Raw genomic sequence first — 24,806 nt, forward strand, 5'->3', positions numbered from 1 at the left:
ACTCTAACTCCTCTAGAACACCTCCCTCGATTTATCTTCCTTCTTCCCTAGGACTTCAGATTCTTAGATGACACTCTACAACGATGTCTCTTTCGCTATATATTCAGGTTCTATTGTCTTAATTATAGTTTCTGCATTTATTTGTTATGTCATGTTGTTCTATTCAGGTTCTTTGAACACCTCCTTGGCATGTTCTTGTATTTCCCATTATTTTAGTTTTCTAGAATTCATATGGCATAGGATTTACAAGATCTAACATCCCATACATAAGGTCCAACGCCATACAACACAGAGCATAGACACCATGGTCTGGTTCATTAAGATAACATAGATACAGTATTAGACTTCCATCATTAAAAACCAATGGCAAGGTTAGGCCTCCCATATCTCAAACTTGCCATTGACGAAGTCATAGTGTGCGCCAAACAACTTCAAGGCTCCCTTTTCTATGGCCTCTGTCACAAAAGGGTATGTCTTGAGGTTGGCTAGGGACGAGTTAACTGCCTCCTGCGAGAAGAGAAGTTGTTCCATGAGGTTTGGCATAGGCAATAGCTGTTGGTTTGTTTATGATTTTTGTCAAGGTTCGGCGAGCTAGTTAATTATACCTTCTCAGCAATGGTCAATTTCTCTTCAAGTGGCAGGGAGGCATGCTCCTCCTCCACCTTCTTCTTTGCCGGCAGACTAACCTTCACCCAGTCCTCAATGAAGGCACTGCTCAAGCACAGCCAAAAGCGAAATGATCAATGAATTGGATTGGATATAGAATGAAGAACATGGACGGGAGTTTCTACGTGCTGGTGGAGCCATCGTCCTTGGTGGACAAGAGCGCCTTGATTCCACCGCACCGACTGTGCCCGATCACAATTACATTCTCCACCTGCACAGCACCATCCAACTTGGATTTGTCATCATCCTCTTCCTTAGTGCATATCACGAAGGAAATAATTAAAATGGCTAGTTGGTGATCATCAGGTTTATTAATAGTCGATCTTCTTTACTATACTCTTTTGTTGCATGTTTAATTTCTATCTTGATTGGCTTTCAAAGTCAAGTTGTTCTCCACAAACTTGACCTTGAGATGGACCACAGGATACTCAATGGCCGCTCCAGTTCCTCCATACTTGACCTGCACAGAAGAAGAATCAAACATAAAAAAAGACAGCACTCGGAGATCGCATGACAGAGAAAACAGAGCAAGGATGTCTGCCGGGTCATAGGGAGGGACTGTGTTGGCGATGTTGCGGATGGTGAAAGCTTCACCAGGCTGAAAATTGAGCACCACTGAGGGGCACACACGCGAGTCGGAGCACGCGAAGACAAGGTACTGCACATCGTCGTCGCTCTCGTTAGATCGATCGTCGTGGATATACATAAATTCAACCTGTCGTCGCTGCATTAAGACTAACCTTGGGGCTTTGCCCCTCCTTCAGTGGACCAAACAGATCAGGCTTCTTGCTGCAGTTTATCGATACGCACGGTTTCAAAACGACAAATTAAGCATGCGAAGGGGAGATGGAATCTTGCTGAGAGTCGACGACTGATTGTGATTGGGACTTACTCATAGACCTCCGTCTTGAAGAGCTCGAAACCGGATTGGAAGCGCTCGATAGTTCCCATCTCCTTCGAGTTCGGAGTTATGGTGGAAGCTCAACTAGATGGTTATGGAGATCAAGAAGAAGAAGAGGATAAGGCTGGGAAAGGATGATGAGCTTTGCTTTCTTAGTGTCTCCGCTGCTTTGCTAAAATTGTGGAGGAGATTGAGGTGGCCGTGAGCATGGTTGGTTCGTTGTAAACTCAACACGATAAATACGTGAGTTGTAATTTGGTCCACGAAATTTTATTATGTTTTCAAAATATATATATGAATATTTTACAAATTTATTTTCTATTTTAATTTTCAGATTGAGCGCACGTGGATTGTGCTTAACCCGGGGCGCAGCTTGTGCCATGGCACATCTTATGAACTGAGTCACTTTTGCCTTATTTAACCCGCTGACTCAGGCTAGATTGGGTCTGATATGATTTGCCCCTATTAGACCGTCACGATCCAAACTACATTGCGTTAAATTCGACTGACAACATAAAAATTTGGCAACAAAGGCAAATAGATATAATTGAGGCATGTTTTGAGGTAGGCCAGTAAACTGTTTTATTTGAGTTTTAGAAATTTTGAGAGACTTAACATAATTTGGTTCAACTTGCTCCTTTGCATTCAGAGGATCCATCAACAGCTTTCAGACTAATTAACTCCTGAATGAGGCGAGTCATGTTTTCGTAAGAAGATCCACCTTCTTCCACCGCCCTTCTCGCCGTCTCTCCGAGCTCCCTCGCCCTCTTCCTCCTCTCTTCTGCTTCCTCTCCGTCGCCCATCAGTTCATCCACCGCCTTGGTCAGTTGCTCACCCTTCACCGGCGTCCGCTCCTCTGGTTTTAAACTGCACAATTTTGCACCGATCGGGATTCCCATCCTGTGGACGTCGACCAGCAGCTTCTCGTTCAGGAATTGTTCGGCAAACAGAGGCCAAGTGATCACTGGAACTCCGGCGGTGATGGCTTCCAGGCACGAGTTCCACCCGCAGTGCGTCACGAAGCCTCCCACCGCTTGATGATTCAGTATGAGCAGCTGCGGAGCCCATCCCTGCACCATTAATCCCTTCCCGCTGCCGATCACCCTGCTCTCGAACCCCTCCGGCAGCCAATCCGACGGCTCGTCAGCGTCCCACACGACCCAGATGAACGGCCGGTCGGCGGCCTCGAGGCCCCGCGCGATCTCTCGCAGCTGAGTGGCCGTGAACCGGCCCAAGCTCCCGAAGCAGACGTAGAGGACCGACCTCGGGCTCTTGGTTTCGAGCCAACTCGAGAAATAATCGTCGCCCATCGAAGCGGCGGCTCTCCCTCGCACGATCTTCGAGTCCAAATCTCTGTTCTGCACCGACACGGGACCGACGAACCAGAGCTTTCTGTTGATCGAGTTGGGCGGAGCTCGATCGACATAGTCCCGTTCCAGCTCGTAGAAGCTGTTCGTGACTATGCCGTGGCTCCCGCTATAGTTTTCGCTCATTTTTAACTCGAACTCGGTTGGACGAAGGATGAAGTCGGGAAGTTGAGAAACCGAGATGTGAATCTTGCGCGGTATGCCGGGAATCTCGATGAGTCGTTCGGTCTCGATCTCGCCCCGGTTCAGTTCGTCGCGGTGCAGGATGGATAGTATCATGGACAAAAAGCAGTTACTTCCATTGAAGGAGAGCAGAGAAATGGCGAATTGTTTGGCGACGTCGATGGCCCAAGGGTAGAAGAGATCGGCGACGATGCAATCAGGGCGGTGAGTTTGGATGAGCAGTGAAAAGGAATGCTCGAGCTTGTCCGTGGCGGCGGTGAGTTTGGAGATGTCGGGGTCAGGGAAGGCGGTGAGGTTCTCGTGGCCCTCGGGGATCCCAGCTTCCGAGCAGGGGAGGCAGAGGGGGAGGAGTTGGATCGGATGGAGGAGGGAAGCGTCGCCGGCGTTGACTATGTCGATGGTGGGCTGGATGAGGGGGACGTTGGCGGTGGTGGTGACGACTGTGGCTTTGATTCCTCTGCGCGCAAAGATGCAGGCCAAGTCAACCAAGGGAATCATGTGACCTGGAGCGAGAAAGGGGAGGAAGAAAATGTGGAGGTCAGCCATGGAAGCAGAAGCTCTGGTGCGAACTGTGCCCGCCTCTATCGATTAAATTTCACTGTATTTCATCCTCTGCGCGAAAGACGCTGTGAATAAAATAAATAATCTCAACTTATTTTCATTAATCGAAAAGGTACATATTTATAATATAAATTTTTATTTTTAATTAAGATTGTCATCTATTTAAATTCTTTCTCTATTTTATCATAAACTCTCAATTAAGATCAAGAATTATTTATAATATAAATTCTTATTTTTATTAAGATTATCATCTCATTAAATTCTTTCTCTATTTTATCAAAACTCTCATCAAAAGCAAGAATTGTCACCTCTTTATTCTATCTCTACCCATAATATTTTATCTTTATCCATTGTCATCTTATTTATTCTATCTCTATTAATTGACATCATATTAATTTATTATTATTTATTCAAAATCAAACTTAATTTCAATACTCTCTCTTAAACTTGATTTTACAACTCCAAGTAAATTTCATATCTTGATGAAATCTTCATATTTGAGTGACTTGGTAAAAATATCAACAACTTGATCTTGAAATTTTGTGTATTCCATTTGCATATTTTTTTCTTATAATGCATTATCTGATATAGTGATAGCATGTATCGATGTGCTTGCTTCTATCATGGAAGACTAAATTTTTTACTAGTGCTATTGCAGACTTATTATCAACTCGAATCTTAGTTGTCTTATGCCCTTCAAGAAGTGGAGTTAACTCCTATGTATCTTTCTTTTTGATCACCTTGACTTTTCATTTATCATATCTTTCCATTTTTTGCTCTTTATAGCTTCTTGGAAATCCATAGGCTCACAATCGGCAAAGAGGCAACATAGAGTAAGATTATCTTCATTTTCAGTTACCTCATAAAGATCCTGTAAGCTTCTATAGCATAGTACTCTTTTACTTGAATTTTCATTTGAAGTTGATGCAGATGAATTTCCTTGAGTGCTTGATGTTGGTGTTGTTAGATCGAGAAGCGCTAGAGGGGGGGGGTGAATAGCGCTCGTGGCTTTCACGCGTTTCGGATTCGTAAAACACGTTCAGAATAAAGCAGCCAAAAAATAAAACACACAGAAGGACCTAAGTGGTTTTACTTGGTTCGGAGCCTTGGGCGACTCCTACTCTAAGACCCACGCTCGTTGAGCGTTTACTTTGGGCAATTCACTGTGAAAGCGCAAGGTTACAAATTTGTATTACAAACGAATAATTAAAAGGCTATACCGATAACCAAAAATATAGAAACTGGAGCTCAAGGTCATCGGGAACTTGTCGTTGCTTGGCCGGGACGTTTCTTGAGCAGCACGCAATGGAAGAATACTTTAGAAATCGTTGAAATAAGCTGCTGCTCGAACACCCCTTTTATACAGTGCTGGAGGCACCTCAAACCTCATCCAAGGCGCCTCCAAGCCTCCGGGTCAGCCACGTGGATCATCGCTGAATTGGTCGCAACTCATCCACTTGAAGGCGCCTCCAAGCCACTCCAAGGCACCTCCAAGCTCTGGTCTGAGGCGCCTCCAGCTCCATCCGAGGCGCCTCCAAGCCTGCTGCGCAGCCAGCTTCTGCTTTGCACCCGAGGCGCCTCCAAGCTCCATGGAGGCGCCTCGGACACTGTTCATCCAAGGCTCAACCTTGTTCTTTTGTACCTACTGTTAGGATCGTTCGTACTCGGCTAGAGAGGGGGGGTGTGAATAGCCGACCCCAAATCGCCGTTTCTTTCTACAAAACGTGTTAGCGCAGCGGAAAATACAAAGAAACGAAAGAGAAGAAAATCAAACCTTAACACAAGGATGTAACGAGGTTCGGAGATTAGGGCTCCTACTCCTCGGCGTGTCCGTAAGGTGGACGAGTCCAGTCAATCCGTCGGTGGATGAGTCCCCGGAGAACCGGCTAATACAATATACTCCTTGTGGGTGAAGAAACCTCGCCACAAACGTTTGCAACAGCAAACAAAGAGTACAAGAACAGTAAGAAAAGCAATACAATATGAATACAATAGCACTCTACCAATTGCTTGCTTTCTTGTCGACTGGAGGTGAAGCAGCAACTTCACAACCCAAACGCAGCAGCTGGTCGACGACTGGAAGCTCACGCGAAGCTTCGGAGGCGAGCTCAATCAAAGCTCAGTTGAAGAAGAACAGAAGTTCTAGCAGAAAAGAAGAAGTCCTTGTGCAGCAGCAGCCCTCGAACCCTTTATACCTGCGAAGAAGACAGCGAAGAAACTAGCCGTTGCGTCGCAACGGCTAGAACCCTGATCGGTCTGCAGACCGATCAGGGAAGAAATGGATCGTCACTGATCGGTCTGTGGACCGATCAGGCTCTGTCCTGATCGGTCCCCAGACCGATCCCAGCTCTCCCAGCTCTCTCACAGAGAATCGCACTCGTCTCCTGATCGGTCGTGGAGACCGATCAGGCATACACCTGATCGGTCCCTGGACCGATCAGGAGCTTCTTTCTTCACTTCTGATCGTCGCCTGATCGGTCTGTGGACCGATCAGGAACTCCACAGTATGCTACTGAGTGGAATCTGATCGGTCACCAGACCGATCAGGAAACACTGAGTATCACTGGATCGGTCTGCAGACCGATCCAACTCCTAGGTTTAGAGTGCCCTCTCTAACCTAGTTCGGAGAACGAGCTACCGAGCCCTCTCCGACTCCATATGCCAAGCTTCACTCACTTGGACTTCTCAACACCAGATGTCCGATCACCCTTGATCTATCTGGATTTTCCCTTGCCCGGCTTCACTCACCAGGACTTTCCACCTGGCTTCACTCACCAGGATTTCCACACTGCCTAACATCCCAGTTAGGACTTTCTCACTGCCTGGCTTCACTTACCAGGACTTTCCAACTGCCTAACATCCCAGTTAGGACTTTCCCACTGCCTGGCTTCACTCACCAGGACTTTCCAACTGCCTAACATCCCAGTTAGGACTTTCCCACTGCCTGGCTTCACTCACCAGGACTTTCCAACTGCCTAACATCCCAGTTAGGACTTTCCCTCGTGCCAAGCTCCCTGCTTGGACTTTTCCCGTGCCAAGTCTCCATACTTGGACTTTTCGCGTGCCAAGCTCCCTGCTTGGACTTTTCCAGTGCCAAGTCTCCATACTTGGACTTTTCAGGTCAACCAGGTCAACCTTGACCTAGGGTTGCACCAATAATCTCCCAACCATCTATTCTTGTCTCACATCAAGAATAGAACTCTCTCACGAGTGTCAAACATCAACATGCAACTCAACTAGGTCAACCTTGACCTAAGGTTGCATCGACAATCTTCCCAAGTCAAACATCAAAATACAACTCGAGTCAAGTCACCTCGAGTCGGGTCAACCAGGCCAACCTTGACCTAAGGTTGCACCAACAATCTCCCCCTTTTTGATGTTTGACAAAACCCATAATCAAGTTAGGTTAACCCGATAACCTAACTTAGGTTTTCCAACCATCTTCCAATGTCCAATGTTCTTTTCTTGAACATTCTCTGGACATTCTCCCCTTAGGTTAACCCGATAACCTAACTTGGGTTCTCCAATAATTCTCCCCCTTTTTGACACACATCAAAAAGAATTCCAATGTTCTTCCTCGAACATTCCTTGACATTCTTCCCCTAGCTTAGGTTAACCCGATAACCTAACTTGGGTTCTCCAATAATTCTCCAATGAACACTCTCCCCTTTTTGACACACATCAAAAAGAAAAAGGAGGGTATCAAGGTCAAGAGTTTCTTCCTAATGAAAGTCCCATACTTTTCATTGAAACTCTTAATTTCCCCCTTGATACTAAACTCAACAATCAACTTAGTGATAATCCCATATCACTAATCCTCAAAAGTCTTAAGGAGTAAAAACTCCCCCTAAAAGTCAACTCCCCCTTGACAATTAGGTAAAACTCCCCCTAAAGGTCAACTTCCCCTTGACCATTGCACCAACAATGTCTTTGTGAGTTCCAAACCTTTAGAAATCCACAAAACCCAACTTCTAGCTGAACTTTCAGACAACAGACTGAAATCAGGCAAGTTGGCACGCCCTGATCGGTCCCCAGACCGATCAGAGCCCATCTGGACCGGTCCAGTGACCGATCCACACCTCACTGATCACACTGGATCTCACTGGATCGGTTTGCAGACCGATCCACGCTTCCCTGGATCGGTCCGCAGACCGATCAAGGCTCTAAACACAGATTTCTGATTTTCCTCTTCCGAAATTCAGAAACCCTTTAAAAATTCCAGAAAATTTCAAAAATTATAAAACCTTGAGGATACATTCCTCTTATCATACACTATCAAGGAAAAATAGTTTTCTATGAAAATAGTTTCCATTTTTCAATCTTGATACAAAGTTCAAAAACTTTGAAATAGTTCAAGTTTAACTCAACTTTGTATCACAATGTTCAATGATGAATGCTATCACTAGGAAAGCTTCATCAAGGTTTTTCAAATCAATTTTAAAATGCTTTTAAAACCATTTGAATTTAGGACCATAATCTTAGGGCTAGATGTACATGACTTGTACACAAGCTTTCCCTATGATCCTTAATTTCTTGAATTAGGGTCATCTAGGTACAAGAACTATGCACCTTGATCCTAATATCTCACACACATCTAAGGTGTATCAAACCACATTCAAGTCAATTTGATGTGAGATATGGATTAAGGTCAACTTAGGCTAAATTCTCATGCATTTTCTAAACACCAATTTGATCTCAATATCAAATTATATGTTTGTCCTTAAATCAATTTCATTGATTATAATGCAAGAGATGATGACATGGCATATAATGATATCATAAGTAAAAACATGTGCCAATGTCATGATGTCATGGCATAAAGTTTGAAAACTTAAATAAAGCATGACATATAAACTAGCCTAAGCATTATCATGACATTTCAAATGATAATAAAACTAAACATGATGTCATGACATGTGAGGGCAAACAATCATGGCAAGATTTAGCATAAATAAATATACCTAGATTACCTATCTAAGTATCCTTAACCACTTTGCTAACCTAAAATTTAACCCTTGATTGCCCTAAAATGCCAAAATCCTAGTTTTGACACTTCTTGAACTCTAGATTAATTCATGCCATTTAAAGATCAAATTTATCCTCAAAACTTTGCATGTTTCATTTTTCCTCGAGAGTTCTCTAGATTTTCCCAAATTGTGCCAATTAAAATCATTCTTTTCCATAATGGCATATTTTACTCTTCCAAGGAGTAAATGATAATTCCATTTCATTTTCAAAGGTTCACAAAACATTGAAAATGCTCCTTGAGTGTCAATTTCCTCAAAGTTGGGTTAACTACCCTTCTTATTGGAGTTGACACTCTCTAACCCATTTATGGGGTAGAGAAGATGCTCCTAGGAACCCAATACCTATTTGAGCTCATTGGGTTCACTAAATATTCACTAGGGATGACTTCCCTAGCAACCCTCCTAATGACCCTCTTAGGCTTTGAAGCCTTGGTCATTTGGGTCTCATCAAGGTCAACTATAGGGGTGACTCCCCTTGTAACCTTGGTAATGGTCTTCCTAGCCCTAGGTTTTGTTCCATAATCGAATGGAACATTGTGGTAAGTGGGCTTGACCACTTGGGACTTAGATTTGTGACCCAAACTTTTCTTGTCCTGGGACTTTTGACCCTTAGGCCCTAGAGTTGACTTCTCTAAATTTTTAAGGGCTTTTTCTAGGGTATCAAGCCTTGACCTCAAGACTTGATTCTCCTTTTCTAATACCTCAAGTTTTGATTTGTCATTCTTTCTTGAGGTGTTCCTAGGCATGTGTCTAGTTGATTTAGGGTTTCTACCTAGGTTTTCCTTAACCTTAGAAGTGTTAATCCTAGGGTTAGCATTCCTAGTAGTATCCCTATCTAGGTTGACATGTTTAGCACCTAAGCACATGTATTGATTTTTAGTGTTAACATGCTTATCATTATTGACTAATGCAATAAAATTACTAGCATGTATCCTACTAGAATTGCACGAATGAGCCTTAAAAGGTACCTTAGAGTTTGCCTTAGCTCCCCCTATCGATGTGCATCCCTTGTCCTTGTGAGGTTTCCTCCCCTTCGGACATTGGCTCCTATAGTGTCCCCGTTGCTTGCATTGAAAGCACACCACGTGCTTCTTGCCTTTGCGTGTTGGGACTCCGGCTTCCTTGACCTTTGTTGCCGGTGGAGTCTTCCTAACCTTCTTTGGACATTTGCTCTTGTAATGTCCATGTTTCCTACACTCAAAACACATTATGTGTAATTTGCTTGAAATCACAGTGTTTGAGTTACCTAGGGTTGTGGATGGAGATGAGCTTTCTTCTTCAACCCTTCCGGAGGTGGGAACTTCTTCTTCTTTCTTTGAACTTGAACAAGAGGAACTCTCCTCCTCTTCTTCCTTGGATGTTGAGTAGCCCTCAACTCCCAATTCGCTCCCTCCATGATGTGAGCTACTTGGCTCACTAGGCTCCTCTTTATGGCTTGAAGTGGAGCTCTCCTCATGGTACTTGGCCAAGTTATCCCACAATTCCTTGGCATTGTTGTATTTACCTATCTTACACAAAACATTAGTAGGTAATGAAAATTCAATTGTTTTAGTTACCTCATTGTTGATCGTGGATTGGTGGACTTGTTCCTTCGTCCACTTGTTCTTCTCTAGAGGCTCTCCTTCTTTATCCATTGGAGGAGTAAACCCTTCTTGTACACAAAACCAGTTCCACATATTAGTCCTAAGAAAATACATCATCCTTACCTTCCAATATGCGAAGTTGTCGTTGTAGAAGGGTGGAATGGTGATGTCTTCTCCGAATTGATCCATCTCTAGCTTGTGCTCCCACGGGTGTGAATCCGATGAAGAGCGACCTTGCTCTGATACCACTTGTTAGGATCGTTCGTACTCGGCTAGAGAGGGGGGGGTGTGAATAGCCAACCCCAAATCGTCGTTTCTTTCTACAAAACGTGTTAGCGCAGCGGAAAATACAAAGAAACGAAAGAGAAGAAAACCAAACCTTAACACAAGGATGTAACGAGGTTCGGAGATTAGGGCTCCTACTCCTCGGCGTGTCCGTAAGGTGGACGAGTCCAGTCAATCCGTCGGTGGATGAGTCCCCGGAGAATCGGCTAATACAATATACTCCTTGTGGGTGGAGAAACCTCGCCACAAACGTTTGCAACAGCAAACAAAGAGTACAAGAACAGTAAGAAAAGCAATACAATATGAATACAATAGCACTCTACCAATTGCTTGCTTTCTTGTCGACTGGAGGTGAAGCAGCAACTTCACAACCCAAACGCAGCAGCTGGTCGACGACTGGAAGGCGAGCTCAATCAAAGCTCAGTTGAAGCAGAAGCTTCAGCAGCAGAAGAACAGAAGTTCTAGAAGAAAAGAAGAAGTCCCAGTGCAGCAGCAGCCCTCGACCCCTTTATACCTGCGAAGAAGACAGCGAAGAAACTAGCCGTTGCGTGGCAACGGCTAGAACCCTGATCGGTCTGCAGACCGATCGGGAAGAGATGGATCGTCTCGATCGGTCCGTGGACCGATCAAGCTGCTGATCGGTCCCTGACCGATCCCAGCTCCGCTCAGTTCTCGTCAGATCTCCTAATCGGCCGTGGAGACCGATCAGGCTACACCTGATCGGTCCTGGACCGATCAGAGCTCTTTCTTCACTGATCGTCACCGATCGGTCGTGGACCAATCAGAACTCCATAGTATGCTCGAGTGGAATCGATCGTCACCGGACCGATCAGAAACACTGAGATCCGATCGGTCTGCAGACCGATCCAACTCCTAGGTTTAGAGTGCCCTCTCTAACCTAGTTCGGAGAACGAGCCACCGAGCCCTCTCCGACTCCATATGCCAAGCTTCACTCACTTGGACTTCTCAACACGGATGTCCGATCACCCTTGATCTATCTGGATTTTCCTTGCCCGCTTCACTCACGGGACTTTCCACCGGCTTCACTCACCAGATTTCCACACCGCCTAACATCCCGCTTAGGACTTTCTCACCGCTCGCTTCACTTACTGTGACTTTCCAATCGCCTAACATCCCAGCTTGGACTTTCCCACCGCTCAGCTTCACTCACGGGACTTTCCAACCGCCTAACATCCCGCTTAGGACTTCACTGCTTCACTCACCAGGACTTTCCAACTGCCTAACATCCCAGTTAGAACTTTCCCTCGTGCCAAGCTCCCTGCTTGGACTTTTCCCGTGCCAAGTCTCCATACTTGGACTTTTCGCGTGCCAAGCTCCCTGCTTGGACTTTTCCAGTGTCAAGTCTCCATACTTGGACTTTTCAGGTCAACCAGGTCAACCTTGACCTAGGGTTGCACCAATAATCTCTCAACCATCTATTCTTGTCTCACATCAAGAATAGAACTCTCTCACGAGTGTCAAACATCAACATGCAACTCAACTAGGTCAACCTTGACCTAAGGTTGCACCGACAATCTTCCCAAGTCAAACATCAAAATACAACTCGAGTCAAGTCACCTCGAGTCGGGTCAACCAGGCCAACCTTGACCTAAGGTTGCACCAACACCTACAAGACATGTTAGACCCAAAACACAAGCATATCCTGCAATACAAAAGTTAGCACATATAATATCATAAATATAAAGTTTGATAGTCATCGGACTGTCCGGTTCTAACTTCAGATTTCCTACCGGAAACTCTAGGTCGAATCGACGTCTACTGTTCCCTCGTCCGGGAAACACGTCCTCACCTACTCCACTCAGGAGAGTTTACCTTTGCCAGTTCGATCCTCCAGATCGACTGGACTTTTCCTCAGCGTTCGTTGCTTCCGGTCTTCATGTTGGGCATCCGGTCGACGACCCGTCCAGACTTCCACCCGGTTCGCGACACCAGGATTTCAACCTAGGGTTACCGCCCCCTAGGATTTTTGCCTGAAGCTTCGACCTGTCAAGACTTTCCGCATAGGGTTACCACCCCCTATAACCTAGGGGTACCACCCCCTATGACCTAGGGGTACCACCCCCTAGGGTTTTCCCCTTGCCTAACCGCAGTTAGGACTTTCCTAAAACACTCAATCATGGACATTAGATAATAATTAAACTTAACTTTGAATCCCTTTGCCATTATCAAAACTTGAGTTCAATCGTCGGATGCTTCCCGCACTAACAATCTCCCCCTTTTTGATTATGGCAACCGAAATTCAAAGTTAGGTAAAAAAATATAATAAAGATAAGCATAAATTAGCACAAGCATAAATAAAACATAAGCACATTAAAGCTCCCCCTTAAAATAATTTCTTTTTATTTTAAATTTTCTTTAATTTCTTTTGAATTTCCTTATACTCTCCCCCTTTTCCATATATCAAAATAAATAAGAGAGTAAAATGAGTATAGACATAAACACTTAGCTCTTTTAAAATAAGTTTTCTTGTAAATATTTAGCTAAGTTAGAAAACAATTTGCCATAAGTTTGGAACCATAATTTTTTCAAGGATTTTAAAATCTAAGTTTGAGAAGTAATTTTTAAAATTTTCAAATAATTTCCAAAGTATGCTTTTAAAAGATTTTTAAAATGATTTTTCAAAGCATTTTGAAATATTTAAGTGAAATTTTTAAATAAGTTTTAGAAATAATTTTCAAAGGATTTTAAAATGAGTTTTTGAAATAATTTTTCAAAGGATTTTAAAATAAGTTTTTGAAATAATTTTTCAGAATAAATTTTGAAATTAAGTTTTAAAAGATTTTTAAATGGATTTTTTAAAAATATTTTTTAAATAATTTTGAAAGAATTTTAAAAGTTTTTTAAAATAATTTTTAAAGAATTTTTAAAGGTATTTTTCAAATAATTTTCAAAGAATTTTTCAAAGAATTTTTAAAGAATTTTTAAAGGTATTTTCAAATAATTTTTAAAGAATTTTTAAAAGATATTTTTCAATCATTTTAAAAGAATTTTTAAAAGATTATTTCAAATAATTTTTAAAGGTTTTTTCAAATAATTTTTAAAGAATTTCTAAAAGATTTTTTCAAATAATTTTTAAAAGTTTTTTTCAAATAATTTTTAAACAATTTTTAAAAGATTTTTCAAATAATTTTAAAAGAATTTATAAAAGATTTTTCAATTAATTTTTAAAAGTTTCTTCAAATAATTTTTAAAGAATTTTTAAAAGATTTTTCAATTAATTTTTTAAAGGGTTTTTAAATAATTTTTATTGAATTTTTAAATGATTTTTAAAATAATTTTTTAAGAATTTTTTTAGGGGTTTTCAAATAATTTTTAAAGAGTTTTTCAAATAATTTTTAAAGAATTTTTAAAATATTTTTCAAATAATTTTTAAATAATTTTTAAAAGATTTTTCAAATAATTTTTAAAGAGTTTTTCAAATAATTTTTAAAATAAATTTTTAAAGGGGTTTTGAAATAATTTGTAAAGAGTTTTTAAAAAATATATTCAAATATTTTCTAAAAGTTTTTTCAAATAATTTTTAAAAGATATTTCAAATAATTTTTAAAGAGTTTTTAAAAGATTTTTCAAATAATTTTTAAAGAGTTTTTAAAAGAATTTTGAAATAATTTTTAAAGAGTTTCTAAAGGGTTTTCCAAATAATTTTTAAAGAGTTTTCAAATAATTTTTAAAGGTATTTTCAAATAATTTTTAAAGATATTTAAAAGATTTTTCAAATAATTTTTAAAGAATTTTTATTGGTATTTTCAAATAATTTTTAAGAATATTTCAAATAAATTTTAAAGAATTTTTAAAAGATTTTTAATATAATTTTTAAAGAATTTTTAAAAGATTTTTCAAATAATTTTTAAAGAATTTTTAAAGGGTTTTTCAAATAATTTTTAAAAGTTTTTTCAAATAATTTTTAAAAAATTTTTAAAAGATTTTTCAAATAATTTTTAAATAATGTTTAAAAGATTTTCCAAATAATTTTGAAAGAGTTTTTAAAGGATATATTCAAATATTTTTTAAAAGTTTTTTCAAATAATTTTTAAAGAATTTTTAAAAGATTTTCAAATAATTTTTAAAGAATTTTTAATGGATTTTAAAATCATTTTCAAATAATTTTTAAAAGATTTTTCAAATAATTTTTAAAAAATTTTTAAAAGATTTTTCAAATAATTTTTAAAGAATTTTTAAAGGGGTTTTCAAATAATTTTTAAAGAGTTTTTCAAATAATTTTTAAAGAATTTTCAAAGGTATTTTCAAATAATTTTTCAATTAATTTTTAAAAGAATTTTTTTTTTAAAAAAAATTAAAATTAAAGTTGATTGGGTTTAGCTGATTTTAATTAAATTTGATTAAATTTTGATCAATTTGAACTTTATTTGAACCTAGATTCATCTCACCCGATTCTAAATTTTCAAACAGGTAATCTTGAGTAATTTTGTGAGATGGTTATCTTTAATTTAGGTTATTTCTAAGGATTAATTTACATTTGAGTTAAACATAAGTTTTCCAATTAGTTAATTAAATATGTCTTTCCATGATTGATTCCTAGGTCAGGGCAAGACTCTAGGCCTTCTTGGGTATGGGATCATCCACCCCTTCCTAGACAGAATCGCTCAAAGAAATATATATTTAATTTTCTTTTTGAAACTCCTAGATTTAACTAGCAAGTGTAAATTACGCCTAGATCCTTAAGCTATCCTAGTCTAAGCATGTATATTGCAAGGAAAATAAATAAACAAGCATCAATCAATTTTATCTATTTATTGAGATAGTTTTTCTATTAGCTCCCCCTGGATCATAATCTCGATATGGTCTATCAAGGAAATGGATATGATCCTTGGGGACCCAATAGTGATCAGGTCCAACTTGATTAACCAAGTTTGACTTGGGGACCCATGCTTGAATTATGTTTCTATTATTTCTATTTACTAGAGATAGATATGATTTATACTTACTTTTGGTTTTGAATCCAAGTCCGGACTTGTTGTAAACGGCTCGATGTTTTCCAAGAATCATATCCAGATTCTTGGAACCCATGGTGAACCGTTCCAACGTGTCCTTGAGTTCATTAATTTGAGTTTTCAAATTGAAATTTTCTTCTTCAAGTTGTTCGACTTGAGTTGAGTTTCCAATTTGAACTGACTCAGTTAAAGAACTCAAGTCAGTCGCTTCCTTCAGGGTTGCTACCTCCTTTTGGAGTGACTTGACCCGAACGTTGGATTTAGCCAACTTTTTTACCAAGTAAGATACTAACTCTTGCAATTCATCTAAATGAGTTTCGGTGAGTAGGGCACTTACAATGGGGTTCGGTCATTCGGAAACGGATGCAGACCGTGGCTTCGCTCGGACTCGATTTCTGACTCGCTCTCAGTTTCTGAATCGGTTTCGACAATGTTCGCTTGCACTGGTAACACGAGGAAGTTCGTCTATTCTTCTTTATCAGTCTCGGATTCATCTGATGACTCGGACCAAGTCGCCTTCAACAACTTCCTTCTTTTCTTCTTGTTTGGACAATCTGGCTTGTAGTGCCCCTTCTGGTTATAGTCATAGCAGGTGACTCCAGTCTTATCCTTCGTCTTTGTTTGGGTCACCTTTTTCAGCTTGCATATCTTCTGTACGAGCTTTACCAGTTCGTAAATAGCCTCATCATCGTCTTTTGCATCTAATTCTTCTTTGGACTCGGGTTTGGTTTTACGATTTACTTTAGCTTCCCGGGTTCTGCTTGTACCTGCAATTAAGGCATTACCCTTATCGACCGAGCGTGCATTAGTCTACTCATGCATTCCAATTCAGAAAAAAGTTAATCTAATTTTATTGACGAGAGATCCTTAGATACCTTGTATGCACCCACCATGGATGCCCACAAGGTATTCCTCAGAAAAGCGTTGAGTGCATACCTTATAACGTCCCTGTTCTCCACCCTTTGGTCGATCGCATGAAGCCCATTGACTAGGTCTTGTATCCGGGCATGGAGTTGGGTAGCCGTCTCACCTTCCTACATTTTAATATTATACAATCTATTCAAAATTAAATCGCGTTTACTTACTTTAGAGTCAGAAGTGACCTCGTGCAGGTCGATCAGCTTCTCCCATATCTCTTTGGCGCTTGAGAAGGGTCCAACTCTGTTGAGTTCTTCTTTTGTAAGTCTGCATTGTAGCGTGCAGGTTGCTTTGGCATCTGCTTCAACCTTCTTCTTTATACTAGCGTCCCAGTTGATGCATGAGGCTAGTTCTCCCGCGCCGTCACGTAGAAGTTCGAGACTAGTCTGGATAATAATCCACATCTCGACTTGCGTCTTGAGGTGGTATTCCATCCGGTTCTTCCAATAGCCAAAGTCGTCTCCAGTGAAAAGCGGGGGTTGGGCTGTACTGAAGCCTTCTTGGAGAGCCATGAGAGCAGAATCTCGCACACAAAGAAAAACAATGGAAAGAATGTCCCAAGACTTAATCCTATATTAGTAGTGCGAGAGAAAAATAAAAATAGTAATTCAGGAATCTCGAGAAATAATAATAAAATAATATTAAAATAGTATTAAAATAATATTAAAAAAATACCATAAATTTTTGAAAACGCGATATTTCGCTAATACGGACCAGTGGTGAAAAGATGACAGTGAATTTTTCAAAATTAATTTTGGAGGAAAAAAATGAAAGGCGTAAGGTTTTATTTTTACCCTATATGAACGAGAAAGCGACGAAAAAAAATGCTCGAACGGTAGTTGTACCAATTCAGAGCAACCTCGCTCTGATACCAATTGTTGGATCGAGAAGCGCTAGAGGGGGGGTGGGGTGAATAGCGCTTGTGGCTTTCACGCGTTTCGGATTCGTAAAACATGTTCAGAATAAAGCAGAAAAATAAAACACACAGAAGGACCCAAGTGGTTTTACTTGGTTCGGAGCCTTGGGCAACTCCTACTCCAAGGCCCACGCTCGTTTGAGCATTTACTTTGGGCAATTCACTATGAAAGCGCAAGGTTACAAATTTGTATTACAAAATAATAATTAAAAGGCTATACTGATAACCAAAAATATAGAAACTGGAGCTCAGGGTCATCAGGAACTTGTCGTTGCTTGGCCGGGACGTTTCTTGAGTAGCATGAAATGGAAGAATACTTTAGAAATCGTTGAAATAAGCTGCTGCTCGAACACCCCTTTTATACAGTGCTGGAGGCGCCTCAAACCTCATCCAAGGCGCCTCCAAGCCTCCGGGTTAGCCACGTGGATCATCGTTGAACTGGTCGCAACTCATCCACTTGAAGGCGCCTCCAAGCCACTCCAAGGTGCCTCCAAGCTTTGGTTCGAGGCGCCTCCAGCTCCATCCGAGGCGCCTCCAAGCCTGCTGCACAGCCAGCTTTTGCTTTGCACCCGAGGCGCCTCCAAGCTCCATAGAGGCACCTCAGACACTGTTCATCCGAGGCTCAACCTTGTTCTTTTGTACCTGCAAGACATGTTAGACCCAAAACACAAGCATATCCTGCAATACAAAAGTTAGCACATATAATATCATAAATATAAAGTTTGATAGTTATCGGACTGTCCGGTTCTGACTTCGGATTTCCTACCGGAAACCCTAGGTCGAATCGACGCCTACTGTTCCCTCTTCTGGGAAATGCGTCCTCACCTACTCCACTCAGGAGAGTTTACCTTTACTTGTTCGATCTTCCAGATCGACTGGACTTTTGCTCAGTGTCCGTTGCTTCCGGTCTTCATGCTGGACGTCCGGTCCACGACCCGTCCAGACTTCCACCCGGTTCGCGACACTAGGATTTCAACCTAGGGTTACCGCCCCCTAGGATTTTGCCCGAAGCTATGACCCGTCAAGACTTTCGGCATAGGGTTACCACCCCATAGGACCTTGGGTTACCACCCCTAGGGTTTTCCCCTTGCCTAACCACAGCTAGGACTTTCCTGAAACACTCAATCATGCACATTAGATAACAATTAAACTTAACTTTGAATCCCTTTGTCATTATCAAAGCTTGAGTTCAATTGTCGGATGCTTCCCGCACCAACAGGTGTTACTAGTGGAGTAGTAGGCTCCTATCTTGTTTGCACCACCCTTGATTGCTCCACATCTTCTTCTTCAAAGTATGGGAAGAGTTGTAATCTTCATTTTGAGATTTCCAATTCCACTCTCCTTCTTCATCAAATACGACATCCCGACTGATGATTATTTTCTCAGTATCTGGATTGTATAGCTTATACCCTTTTGAGTTAGTATTATATCCAATAAAAATAAACTTCTTACTTTGATCATCCAATTTACTTTTTGTTTCATCAAGCATATGAACGTGGGTTATACTCCCAAAATCTCTTAGATAAGAAATCTCATATTTCCTTCTGCTCCATGCTTCTTGTGGTGTCTTGCCCCACACACTCTTTGTTAGTAATCAGTTGGACAAGTATACTGCACATGCAATCGTTTCTGCTCAAAGTTTCTTTGGTAGCCTCTTTCTTTTGAGAATGCTCCTTATCATGTAAAGAATGGTTCGATTCTTTCTTTCCGCCACTCCATTTTATTGAGGGGATCTTGGAACTGTCAAGGGTCATCGTATTTCGTTGGCTTCAAAAAATTCTTGAAACTCATCTGAGGTAAATTCTCCTTCTCGATTAAAACACATAACTTTGATCTCGAGACTGCTCTCCTTTTCTACGTTAGCTTTAAATTTCTTGAATATGCTGAATACCTCCGATTTTTTACTTCAAGAAGTATACCCAAGTTTTTCGAGAAAAGTCATCTATGAAAAGAATGAAATAATTACTCTTACCAAGTGAACTTGGCTTTATCGGGCCACAAACATCTATATGTATAAGTTCAAGAGGCTTTTGGGCTCTTAAACTTGACTCCTTTGGAAAACCTCTTCTAAATTGCTTCTCATGTAGACATGCTTCACATAATTAATCAGGATGTTTGATGCAAGTTAGTTCTCTCACCATCTCCTTCTTTGAAAGAAATTCTAGTCCTCTAAAATTGAGATGCTAAAATCGAAGATGTCATAGCTAAGTGTTGTCTTTATAATAAGCTTTGAGACTGATATGTGTTATAACAACCGGAGCCAGAAGATGACATGGTAGTCAAAGTCAAGATGATGTGCTGGTCAAAGTTAGGATAGAGGAACATTCTGCACTTGGTTCTGTTGGTTACCCATCCCCAAAGTTCTCTGGTTTTGTCCGCACGACCTTAAAGCAGGACACTCGGATAAGGTTGATTGACTACAAACCTGGTCGGATATAAGGACTCTAGGAATTTACTCTAGAACTAGAGAAAGAATATGCGTGAGTGATAAATGGCCAGATGGCTCAAAAGAGTCAGGCCAGAAGAAAGGCCAACCGGGCTCGAGGCACTTAAGCCTTCTAAAACTCTTTATGCTCACACGACAGGATGAAGGCCGATTGAACAGAAGGCTTTCTGTGTACGCCCGGTTGGGCAAAAGACCGACCAGGCCTAGCGCTCTTAGCCTAGTAAACTTTTTAATATATGATCGGTCAGATGAAGGCCGGTCGAACATATAACAACCCACCCTTCTTACCTTACCTTACAGGGCAGACATTACTCTTTTCATATCTAAAATTTTGACATTCTTACATATTATATACCGCTCAGTCCAGAGATTTACTTTAAACTTGTTCAGACTGATAGGACGTGTCCTAGAGCCAAGCAAAACTGGAAGGAAGTCCAGAGTTTCCAGCGGTTCTGGGCCGTGTGGCCCTAATCGGCCGTGTAGCCCTAATCGGCCGTGTAGTCCTAATCGGCCGTGTAGCCTTGGCAGCGCACAACCGTGTGAGGGTCACATGGCCGTGCCACCTTGGCCGAGAGGAAGAGGTGCACGACCTTGTGAACCCACATGGTCGTGTCACCTTGGCCAAGAGGAAGAGGTGCATGGCTGTGTGAATCCACACGGCCGTGTCACCTTGGCAGAGAGGGAGAGATGCACGGCCGTGTGAACCCACACGACCGTGTCACCTTGGCAGAGAGGAAGAGGTGCACGACAGCCGTGTCACCTTGGCCGAGAGGGAGAGGTGCATGGCCTTGAGATTTCACATATCCGTGTCACCTCGGCCGAGAGGGAGAGGTGCACGACTGTGTGAATCCACACGCCGTGTCACCTTGGCCGAGAGGGAGAGGTCTGAGGACGTGTGAATCCACACAACCATGTCACGGGCCGTGTGGGGATCACACCCTGCTCTACAAAAAGGGTTATTCTCCCCTTTGTACTTATCTTTTCCACTCTAATTACTGCCAAACTGATAAATTCATCCTAAGCAACTAGTGATAATATTTCATGTAGAGCGGAGAAAATAAAATACTTTAGCATCAAGTTCTAACATATTCCAAACATTAACAAGTTCCCATGTCTCCTTCCACTGTTCCGTCACACACACACAAAACACCGCTCCTGCTGTCTCCTCCTACTCGAGCTTGTTGGAATGTATACTAAAAGCCTAGTTTTTGTATAAACATTTACTTAGAAATAAGAATCATATTAGTCAAATATCTACATTTATAAGTTAAGTGTAGTTGTTCGATTAATTAATATTGTAGATAACATGGCGTGTGGTGTCACACACAAAAGATCATGTTATCAATTTCTTATAAATTATAAATAGTAGCTCACGACTAAGATGGAAAGGAATAAACCATTGGAATAGTCGTAGTGTAATTAGGTATTAGTCTATCTTGACTGATAAATTACACTAGTACACTCTGAGTGTATTGAGCAGGACCATTTAAGGTAAGTTCTTTTTATACTTACTTAATAAAACAATAAGACCCTAGTTATTATGGAAGTGTGTGCTCTTAATCCTAATATAATAATAATAATTACATATATTTAGTATTTATTTCTTTGACTTATCAAAGGGTGAGATTTAGCTCGATAAATCAATAGGCCCGATAAGTTGGGAAATGATATTCTTATAGTGTGTGTTGTTGATTATAGAAGGAAACTATGTCCTAGTAATCTAGGTTGATAATGTCCCCAAGGGGAGCTCATAAGGTTTATCATGTTAAACCCTGTAGGTGGACTTAGTTCGACATGACGATAAGGTTGAGTGGTACTACTCTTGGACTGAGATATTAATTATAATGAGTTGTTAGTAACTCAATTAATTAATGGGCATCCGACATCTTAAACACAGGGAGACTAACACACTCATAATAAGGAGCCCAAAATATAATTTGAGATTGGTGCGGTAGTTCAATAATAATTCTTTAGTGGTATAAATTATTATTGATGAAATTAAGTTGGGTGTTCGGGGCGAACACGGGAAGCTTAATTTCATCGGGAGACCAAAATCAATTCCTCCTCTCGGTCCCTATCGTAGTCTCTTGTATATAGAGAATTATACCCACCTATACCCACTTCCTTACCCAACCTAAAGGAGCCAGCCAAGCAAGCTTGGAGTCCAAGCTTGGGCCGGCCAAACAAAGGGTTGAGCCAAGTTGGAAGTGGCCGACCCTAGCTTGGAGCCCAAGCTTGGTGGTCGGCCATATAAAAATTAAAAGAATTTTTATTTTAAAATTTTTTCTTATGTGGATTCCATGGTTTTAAAAGAGAGTTTAAAATTTAAATCTTTCCTTTTTATAGCTTTCTACAAAAGATTAAGAAAAGATATGATATCTTTCCTTATTTGTAGATTGAAAGGAAGATTTTAATTTTGAAAAACTTTCTTTTTTTGTAACCATGTTCATGATTTAAAAAGAGAGTTTAAAATTAAATATTTCTTTTTATAAATTTCTATAAAAGATTAAGAAAAGATTTGATATCTTTCCTTATTTGTAGATTATAAGGAGATTTTAATTTTAAAGATAACTTTCCTTTTTGGAAATCACCCACATGTTTTAATAGAGAAATTTTAATTTATATATTTCCTTTTATAACCAACCATGAAGGGATACATTTTTAGAGAAATTTTTATTTTAAAAATTTCGGAAACAAATTAGGAAGTTTTAATTCTTGTTAAAACTTTCCTTGTTTGGGATTATGAGGTGGCCCACCATATTGTTTTAAGAAAAGGAAATAAGTTTTAATTAATTAAATTTTCCTTTTCATGGAAAAGTAATAAGGAAGTTTTTTATTTAAATTTTCCTTATTTACCAAGACCAAGGATTATAAAAGAGGGGGTAGGGGTGCTTTTATGGCTAACAACTCTATTCTATTTTTCCTCCCCCTCTTCCTTGGTGGTGTGGCCGGCCCTTCTAAGTTTTCCCTTCTCCTTTTTCTTTCTTCTCCTTGGCCAAAACTCTTCATCCTTTGGAGCTTGGAAGGTGGCCGAATATTGCTTGGAGAAGAAGGAGAGAAAGGAGGCTTTGTTTCTAGCATCCCTTGGAGCTTGGTGGTGGTTGCCGAACCTCTACAGCCTTGGAGGAGCTTTGGTGGCCGAAACTTGGTGAAGAAGAAAGAAGGGCTTGGGTGGTTCTCATCTTGGCAGATCGTTGCCCACACAACGTCCGAGATAAGAAGAGGAATACAGTAGAAGATCAAGAGGTCGTTGTATACAAAGAAAGGTATAACTAGTAATTATTTTCCGCATCATACTAGTTTTTCTTTGTATGAATTCCAAACACAAGAGGCATATGATTCTAGATTTTCGAATTAGATATTCGAAGTTGTGTTTTTTTATTATTTCGATCTTGTGATTCGATTGTTCTTTTTGGTTAAACCTAATGTTATTTTAGGAAATTAAATATTGAATTTCGTTAAGAGGCTTTGTCAAGGCAGTGGTGGATGCTCCCATACCCAAGAAGGCCATGTGCCTCGCCATGTTTGACGTGAGAGCCAATTTCTGAAATAAATATTTAATTAAATTTGTAACATAGGTAGATTTGGATCAATAATGTTAAGCATCGTTTGCGATCCAAATCTAAACCATTAAGAACAGATAAGTTAAATTTAGACTCAATAATGTTAAGTTCCGTTTGCGATTCCTAATTTAATTTCTAAAGAACACAATAGGTTGTTTAGGAAAAGTTCGACACTTGTACAAAATTTTTGTACAGTGGAACCGGTACGATCTTCTTAGGACCAACCAACAATTGGTATCAGAGCTAGGGTTTGCCTTTGTGTGTTTTTGGGTTTCAGTTTAATTATGCACATGTCATACATAATTTAGGCAGGATAATAGTAGGATGTGCTAACTCTGTGGTTGCAGGCTCCAACTATTATGGCTTATAGATATTGTATGTGATTGGACCCTTGGACATTTCAAAGACATTTTATTGTGTGTGCATAATTGTAATATTAAATACAGAAGGAGCTGTATTAGTTATTAGGAATTTATATTTTTGTTTCGATCTAGATTATATGTACATTCCTTTGTGGAATATAGGATCGATATATGTAAAATTCTATTTTTGTCGCGGATCGTATCCTTGCAAGGCGTGGTACTATTGGAGGACTGGATGTTGGTAGTTTTGAGAGCATGAAAACTAAAATGAAGCAATTAAAATAATGCGTTGCGGTAATTATAAACTCACAGTGATCTCCTGAAGTGCTGTTGAAGACGCCGGCGGTCGACGAAGAGGTTGCCGCTGTCGGAAGCACGATCATGGAGCAACCGGAAAGCGCTTCAAAGTTCACGAGCCAAATCCCAACCGAATGCTCTCCCTTTGCTCTCACACGATCTCTCTCTTTACGATCACCTCGGTGCTCCCAGATCACCTTCGCCAGAAGCTCTCCTTTTAGATCTGCACTTGGACGCCTCTTATAAGAAGGCTAAGGAAGACGAAGGGGAAAGGATGCCCCTTCGTCTCCTTGGCGTTTGCAGCAAAAGGAGAGTAACGAAGGGAAACCCTTCGTCTCCAATAACGCCCAACATCTCCCACTCGTCCAAGTGAATCCATATGGTCACATAGACCATGTCAGTCACATAGACTACAAGGTGATCATGTCACGAAAACCAGACCGAAATTAGTCACAAAGACTAAATAAGTCACGTAGATTTTATGAGGATCAAGTCACGAAGACCAGAGCAAAATTTAGTCACAAAGACCAAATAAGTCACGAAGACTTTAGGGAGATCAAGTCACGAAGACCAGAGAAAAATTTAGTCACAAAGACCAAATAAGAACATCCATTCCATACATTAGGGAAAATGGTTCTGGCGACAACAAGCACAGTGAGCATTCAATTACTAAGAAGATTGTCACACCTTACTTAGCTGTTCCACAGAACAAATCAGAGACATAAATGTCCATAGAATGAATCAAAGACATAAATGAC

General features: G+C 40.4%; 2 protein-coding genes across 2 annotated transcripts; both read right to left on the reverse strand.

The window, feature by feature from the left end:
* Positions 1–242: 242 nt before the first annotated feature.
* LOC122005374 (carbonic anhydrase, chloroplastic-like) lies at positions 243–1,787 on the reverse strand. The gene is made up of 7 exons (XM_042560399.1): positions 1,559–1,787; positions 1,407–1,455; positions 1,208–1,324; positions 1,073–1,126; positions 792–877; positions 606–711; positions 243–507 (listed from the first exon to the last, which is right to left on the reverse strand). Exons 1-7 carry the CDS (start codon positions 1,615–1,617, stop codon positions 373–375), a joined length of 606 nt encoding a protein of 201 aa, XP_042416333.1. The 5' UTR covers positions 1,618–1,787; the 3' UTR covers positions 243–372.
* Positions 1,788–2,193: 406 nt separating this feature from the next.
* On the reverse strand, positions 2,194–3,714 carry LOC122004175 (UDP-glucose flavonoid 3-O-glucosyltransferase 7-like). The gene has a single exon (XM_042559101.1). The coding sequence runs from the start codon at positions 3,661–3,663 to the stop codon at positions 2,194–2,196; it is 1,470 nt and encodes a 489-aa protein (XP_042415035.1). The 5' UTR covers positions 3,664–3,714.
* Positions 3,715–24,806: the final 21,092 nt, after the last annotated feature.

The sequence above is a fragment of the Zingiber officinale genome, chromosome 7B (genome assembly GCF_018446385.1).
Source record: "Zingiber officinale cultivar Zhangliang chromosome 7B, Zo_v1.1, whole genome shotgun sequence".
NCBI lineage: Eukaryota > Viridiplantae > Streptophyta > Magnoliopsida > Zingiberales > Zingiberaceae > Zingiber > Zingiber officinale.